General features: G+C 40.3%; 1 protein-coding gene across 1 annotated transcript; it reads right to left on the bottom strand.

Moving 5' to 3' along the window:
* Positions 1-278: 278 nt before the first annotated feature.
* On the bottom strand, positions 279-783 carry LOC147606240 (low temperature-induced protein lt101.2-like). Its single transcript, XM_086792432.1, has 2 exons — positions 560-783; positions 279-456 (listed from the first exon to the last, which is right to left on the bottom strand). The coding sequence occupies exons 1-2, from the start codon at positions 638-640 to the stop codon at positions 373-375; spliced, it is 165 nt and encodes a 54-aa protein (XP_086648558.1). The 5' UTR covers positions 641-783; the 3' UTR covers positions 279-372.
* Between the last annotated feature and the right edge of the window lie 6,704 nt (positions 784-7,487).

Below are 7,487 nucleotides of genomic sequence, written 5' to 3'. Positions count from 1 at the left end.
TTATTTTACATGATACGGGTAGGGGTGCGGTGGTAGGGTTAGGAAGTTATAAAATTATTAAGAAAAAAAGATGTAATTAGATGTCTTGCATCATGGGCTTTACCTTCACAAATCTTTGCATCTTCACGTGTGTGTGTGTGTGTGTACGTGCGCGTTGTGCAGGAGGGGACACACACACACACACACACACACCATCGCTCATCACAACACGAATCAGACAATACCTCGTTTTCATTGAACTGCAAAACTTTCTGTTGCCTTCTTGATCACCAGCTACAGATCAGAGAACCCAACTCACATAAAATCCCTAGTTACATGGTTTCTCTTTCTTTTGCGAGAGAGAATACAAGGGCAGCCATGAGAGGCCAAATTTCAGGCCAGGAGCACGTACAGAGCATAGATGATGCCGGGAAGGTATCCCAGAATGGTGAAAAACAAGCATATCCAGAACTCGACCTGCAAGAGGGGAATAATAATAATAATTGGAGAGAGGCTATTATTATTACTTCATATAAAGCAAAAGGAGCGAAGGGTTAGGGTTAGGGTTAGGGTTACACACCGCGCAATCGTACCGCAGAAACACTCCAAGGGGGGGCAAAATTATTGCCAGAAGCACCTCGATGAACATAGCAGAGCCCATCTTATATATGGCGCAGAGACTAGACTTTCTGTGCACCTCGCCGCAGGGAGGAAGAGGAGCGCACAGCTATATATTTATTTATTGCAAAACAAAACAACGACGAGTGTAGGTGTTGGATGGTGGTGGTGGTTCATAACATGATGCCCATGCTCGTAGCCTCACCCCTCCGCATGGGACAACACGTACCCGACGTTTCCTTTTCCGGATCACCCTTGCCATTAGTAGGCTGTAACCTGTTTTTTTCCCAAAGAAACGGCTAATAGGGGCATACAACGAGTGGAAAAGGAAATTCCATTAATTAACGGAGTGATATTAAGGTTTTTTTTCCTACAAACCTTAGCTTAAAAAAACTTTCGTAAAAATATTAATTATCTGAGTTATATTAAGGTTTTTTTTCCAACGGTTGCAACTGTGCATATCCGTCTCATATCCGTCAACCGCACCCCCCTCTCTCTCTTACCCGTGAGTATTTCCGCCACCTTGCTGACGCCCTCTCTCTCTGTCTCTCCCTCCGTCCATCTCAAAAGTCACCACCAAAGAAAACAAGCCCTGCGTGTTGAGGCCTGGGAAGTTGGCCGCGCTGGGCAGGTTGACAGCCACGCCCAGCCCTTTGTCCAGTTTGCTCGCATAGATGCATCCGCAGCACACGAGAAAAGACGAAGATCGCTGCATTCGCTCTCCTGTCTCGCTGGGTAATTAATCGTTTTTTTTTTAAAATTGATTTCGCTGGGTAATTAATCGTCTCCATCCAGTGGCTAGGCCCGACGGCGTCCAATTTAGCGCTCTAAAATTTAATTTAGGCTTAAAATTTATATCACAGTTGCAAACAAAAATTAAAAAAAAACTCCCTTGATATATATACAGTGTGTTGATTGACGTGGTATAATAGTCACCTATTCACTCTCCTATTTGGAAAAAATCATAGCTCCACAGAGACAAGGCCGATCAAAATTTTGTCACCACAGATATTTTTTAAATATCCCAAAGAAAATTCCTATGGAGTTAGAATTTTCACCGCCGGGCAGGCGCAGTTAAGAAGCCGCGGCACCCCTCTAGCGGAGCGAAAATTACATCTCGATATATGTTGGGTTTTGCGGAGCCATGCGGCTCGTCAGGCTCACGCTCGCTTAATTTTGACAGCAGCAGTAGTTGTGCGATGGAATCGGAGGCGTCCTCTCAGGAACACTACACCATCAAACAATCAAACCTAAGGATTGAGGATGATTTAGGTTAATTGAATGATAAAGGTTAAGAGCATTAAGGTAATTGAATGATAAAGGTTAAGAGCGTTAAGGTTAAATGATGTTGACAAGATTAAGAGCAAGATTAGTTATTGAATGATTGACCTTGGAGGCAGTCACAGCTCTCGGCCTCCTTGCGGACGACGTCGAGGACGGAGTCGATGAGCTCGGCGCCTTCGGTGTAGTGTCCCTTGGCCCAGTTGTTGCCGGCGCCGGTCTGTCCAAACACAAAGTTGTCGGGGCGGAAGATCTGGCCATAAGGGCCGGACCGAACGCTGTCCATGGTGCCGGGTTCGAGGTCCATGAGGACGGCACGGGGCACGTAGCGGCTTATATAACCTGTTTCAAAGAAAAGGCTAATATGTGGCAAACATGTTTGTTTTAAATGTGGTATATTAAGAAATTAGGAAGGAGTTGCATCGTGTAGAGAGCTTTGACCAGCATCATATCTTTAGTTTTACAACAGTCACTCGTAATAACAGCATCACATCCTGAATTGAACTTATCGCTCTGTCGTCCTTCTTAGACTATGCCTTCTTGTGCAACCATGATATCTTGGTGCCCAAATCCTCTATTCTCCTTTGCATGTACCTTTCCCCTCCATGAATCAATTCTAGCTGTGAAACCTATTTTTCAGTTTGTGAATGTTTAATTTAATTCTGTTTCAGTTGTGAATTAAATCTGCTTTATAGTTGTGAATTAAATCTACTTTAGCAAAGAGATTTAAAACTCTCACTATCGTTAACTTCCCTAGATGCGGAGCATTGCCAACAAACGATGTCGACTTATCATCAAGTTCCCAACCCAAAGCACGTGCATGTGTATACACCCGTGTGTGGAAAGGTGTAATAGCCTAGTGTATTTATACTGGCCAGAATTAAGAAAAGATGGCTAATTTGTAGCCCTTATTTAAGGAATGATTTTTCATAGTTATAAAACCGGCATATAGTAGAGATTTCGGAAACAAAATCAAGATAGATTTAAGAGTTGTCCTTATTTTAATTGTTTAAAATTTATGTTTTTTTCGAGCATTGCACACGACGTATTTAATTCTATTCACGTGTGTGATAGTGTGTAATAGCCTATTCACACAAGTCAAGACATATGAATGCTAATTAATGGTAAGGTCTATTTTTGTAATACCAAAGTTCATCGCAGCTTTTGCTATTCACTCAAGGATGGCTCACCCCTTAGAATCACTCACAATCATCCCCTTTCTACTCCCTCCCCAAGGGTGCCTCTTGTGCCACTGCTAACATTGCTTCCTCAAAGGGTTACAAAAGGACATTCTACACTTCATCTTGCCCATGACACCAAAACCCATGGCCTATCACCCTCTCAAGGCCAATTAGGATCATGTACTCCTTATGGCCTAGTATCAATCAAAGAGAATAAAGGATGGAGTGGCAATTGGCTAGGAGTATCCCAAGAAGCACTTGGATAAAAATGAAGCCTAAACTTAAACCTAGCTTAGCTAGCTTTCTTTTAGGGTTTATATTTGTACATCATTTGATTAATTAAAAAAGAAGTGATTTAAATTTTGGTTCTAGTATTAAAGACATGTGTACACATTGTTATTGATTGTATCGTGCTATGTGTGAACGAATTGAAGACTTTGAAATCCATCAACACATAAGAATACTCCTCTTTGATTAAAGTGAAAGTTGGCATGTAAGTGCATGTTCTTCTAAATTTATACCTCCATATGTGTGACAAAGAATGCATAATCTCGCTCTAGGTGGTTGATCTCTTCATCCACAAGGTAGTTCATGTTAAGAAATGAATGTTTCAAGATGCTACTCATTGTTCCTTGATGCTTACTACTCCTCTCAAAAGTGTGTAATTTTTGCGTCCACAAAACTAGCGGTGCTTTGTTTGTGCTTTGTTGTCTCTCAATCTTATGATTTACCGATGCAGTTCGGAGAATCAACTAAGGAGGAAACCCACAGTCTATGCATGTAGGAGGGAGGTAGGTGTCATTGAACGAGGGTCCCCCAAAGCCTATCAATGAGCCCTTCCCATCTAGAACCATGGGCATGGGGGAAGTGAGAAACCCATTGCTTTTCTTTAAATTTAGAAAGCTTTTCATTAGGTTGGGCCCTTATAAATTCAGGTGCTACCTAGTTTAAGTACCTAATTTGGCATCCGCACCTTTAGGAGATGATTGGCATTTCGCTAGGTTAGGCTCTTATAAATTTGGGTGCTACTTAATTTGAGGTTGAGACTTACACCTTTAGGAGATAACTAGATAGTCTTTTTAGCTTGCTTCCTCCTTTGCAAACAAAACTTAGCCTAAAGCCTTGTTATTTCATTTAAATTTAATGATGGAACCATTTGAATGAGTCCATTTCTTATGCTTAACAAGTTCAAACTTGTCACTAAAGTCAGCTCAACCACCACTGGAACAATTGATGTTCATAAGGGACAAACCTTGTCACTAAAGTCAACTTCAACCACCACTAGAACAATTCATGTTCATAAGGGACAATCCTTGTAAATATGGTCAACTAAGCACAAAGGTGTATAGGGTTGAGGTTAACTGGTGGTCATGTTTGGGCACATTTTGAGCAAGTAGATGCCACGTGTGTTTGATAGTACACTAGAAATGATTTTGGATTGTTGTAAGGGTCTTCTTGGCATTGTAAGGGTTTTCTTCGCATTGTTTATTTGGTTATGCCACGCATGTTTGATTATACACTAGAAATGATTTTGGATTGTTGTCTCATTAATGACATAATGAATCAATTTTGTTTGTTCCACATATTCAAACTCTTCAACATATTGACATTTTTTGGTCCAGCTTATACAAGAGTCTGGCATACGTAAAAAGCAATCTTCTATAATACCCTACATGTCCCATGAATCTTTGCACCCCCTTGTAGTTAACAGGTGGTGGTAAAACTCCAAGATCACGCATGGAGGGTGGGTGTTATACCCTATGTGCCCCATAAATCTCTGCACCCTCTTATAGTTGCTGCATGTGGGTATCTCCAAGATCACGTGGATCTTGTTCTTTTGTGGAAATGTCAGAGATGTCATTCGTGTGTGGACAATGTGTCCCATAATGACACCATGTTTAACCCATAATTAGCATTCGATCTAGGATCTTTTAAAGGAGATCCTTGAAGGCTATACATATCAAGCATTAGAAGGTGGCACGAGCATTGGAACATCTATGAGATTATCTATCTCTTCACTAGCCATTTGTTTTTACTTGGGATTCATGTGGAAGGCTCTTTTTTTAGATGGTCTTGTGCCTTCATGGAGAGTTTCACCACTTCGAGAGGAATTCCCTTCACGATGTCAGTGTATTTCCAAGCAAAAACATACTCAAACTCTTTGGGGGGCAAGGCTATTAATTCTTCTTCTTGCTCAGGGTTGAGGTCTTTGGCAATAAACATTGGCTTATGTTCTTCAACCAGAGCTAGCAAGATTTACTTGTTTGACCTTTGTGGCGTGCCTTATAAGGATTCCTAATGAAAACTAGGTTCTTTCTGGAGTAGGCTTCATCTGCACCACCATTGAGACGTGGTGCTGGCAAAGCTAATATGGCATCCAAGCAACACTCTACTAGCATTTGTGCATTTGATGCCTTTTGCATACAACACATCATGCTTGCTCCTTAATCCTTCCAAGAATATTGAAACTAGCCTGGTTTGGCTCAGTTTTTCCTCAGTAGGGCACCTACTATTCAAGTTAGACAATTAATGTAGTCTCTCATTGTTTCATATTTAAGTTGCTTGAATTGATAGAGTTGAGTTATTGAGCTATGCTTGACACCCATCTTAGAGAATCTTGTTGTAAACACTAGCTCCAAGTTTTCCATAGTTTCTTTTTGGGAATCTTCTAACAATTAGAACTAGAGCAAAGCATTATTCTCTAAGGTTAAGCCAAAGTCATTCAGTTGTTTGTCTGTTTTAGTTTCGTTTTTCTCCATGACATATTTTCATGGAAACACACTTGTAACTTTGTTGGTCTCATCATGGATTGGATAGCTAGAGCTGGACCTACTTTGATACCATGTTGACAATCATAGTTCAAAGCACTAAGCAAGAGAAGAAGCTCAAAGCTATGGTGGATCATACATAAGCTTAAGCATGATTAATGTCATGGTTAATTGTGTGCAAAGAGTGATTAAGTGAATGCTAATCAAGATGATTTATCAAATGTGAGTAGCATTAAGGAAATCAAGAGCATCATTATTCCTAAAGTGGAGCCCAATTTATAGGTTGAGAACAATCCAAAAGGAGCCAAAGTCAACTCCTCAATTTATAGGTTGAGAAAAATCCAAAAGGAGCCAAAGTCAACTCCTCAATTAGCTCCCAGATTCTTTCCCCACACTCCACTATTCACTCTCCCTGATTTATGGTGGGATGATTGGCATCTTCTTGCCACTTGCATTCATAGAGCTTCCTCAGTGATTTTATATTCACTGGGCCATTTATTCTATAAATAACCTTTGGTCAATCTTTACCACATGCTCCATAATCCCCTGAGGCTTATACATGAGTATTTTGCTACATATTTTAGCAAGGAAGCCTAACTTTAGCTTTCGGTCTATGGGTAGTCTCCCTTGTGGAATAGAAAGAGAATTATCCTCTCTCCTCTTGCTCGCCGCTTCTATGCTTCTTGGTTCTAAGGTGATTTCCTCATGGTCTAGTACCACTCCCTAATGTCAGATCGTGAGATGAAGTCTCATATTCAAAGGTCAAAGAATATGATTAAGAAATGGTTCAACCTAATTGCAAATTCATCAGCATGATCAGCAAGACTCTAATAACCCACCTTTTTTAAATCATAGCTAGCACCCCTACCAGAGGGACAATGGACTAATCACTCAACATTCTCCAACTGTTGCATTCTAAACTATAAGTGCAATAACCTTAATGGTCACCTTCTTTAACTTAATTTCAAGTATATGATGAACTAGCAAGTGGATCTTTAAATCATTTTGCATCGATTTCGGCATAGATCTAGGGTATCTATAATAACCTCAATGGTCACCTTCTTTAACTTAATTTCAAGTATATGATGAACTAGCAAGTGGATCTTTAAATCATTTTGCATCGATTTCAGCATAGATCTAGGGTATCTATAATAACCATCCGATTCCAGCATAGATATGAGGGTACCTACGATAACTATCGATTTCAGCGTAGATCAGGGGGTATCTACAATAACCATTGACTCTAGCATAGATATGGGGTATTTACAATAACCATCGATCCCTAAAGGCAACATTACCTTTAGGTAGGCACTTTTGGTACAAAAGAGAGTATAGTGTCGTTAACATCTCCTAGAACATATTGTAGTCCACACTTATCTTTTGTAACAATCATACCACAGCCAATCTTGTTCTTTTTGTTTGGTTGCACAACGTTCACAATAGGAGATAGCCCAGCGGTAAGGGCTCTTGCCCTACATTGCGAGGGCTTGGGTTCAATACCCGCCCCCTTCTCGCACGAGCCTAAATGGCATGTGGTTGTCCGCTCCTCAAAATAAAAAATAAAAAATAAAAAAAAATATCCCTCTCAATACAAAAAAACGTTCACAAGAACATTTTTCTCAACAAATTAGAGAACTGAAGTCTCATGATTTTTTTAAAT

The sequence above is a fragment of the Cibotium barometz genome, chromosome 58 (assembly GCF_041138505.1).
Source record: "Cibotium barometz isolate CiBa-2024 chromosome 58, ASM4113850v1, whole genome shotgun sequence".
NCBI classification, from domain to species: domain Eukaryota; kingdom Viridiplantae; phylum Streptophyta; class Polypodiopsida; order Cyatheales; family Cibotiaceae; genus Cibotium; species Cibotium barometz.
This window is presented reverse-complemented; position numbering and strand designations above follow the sequence as displayed.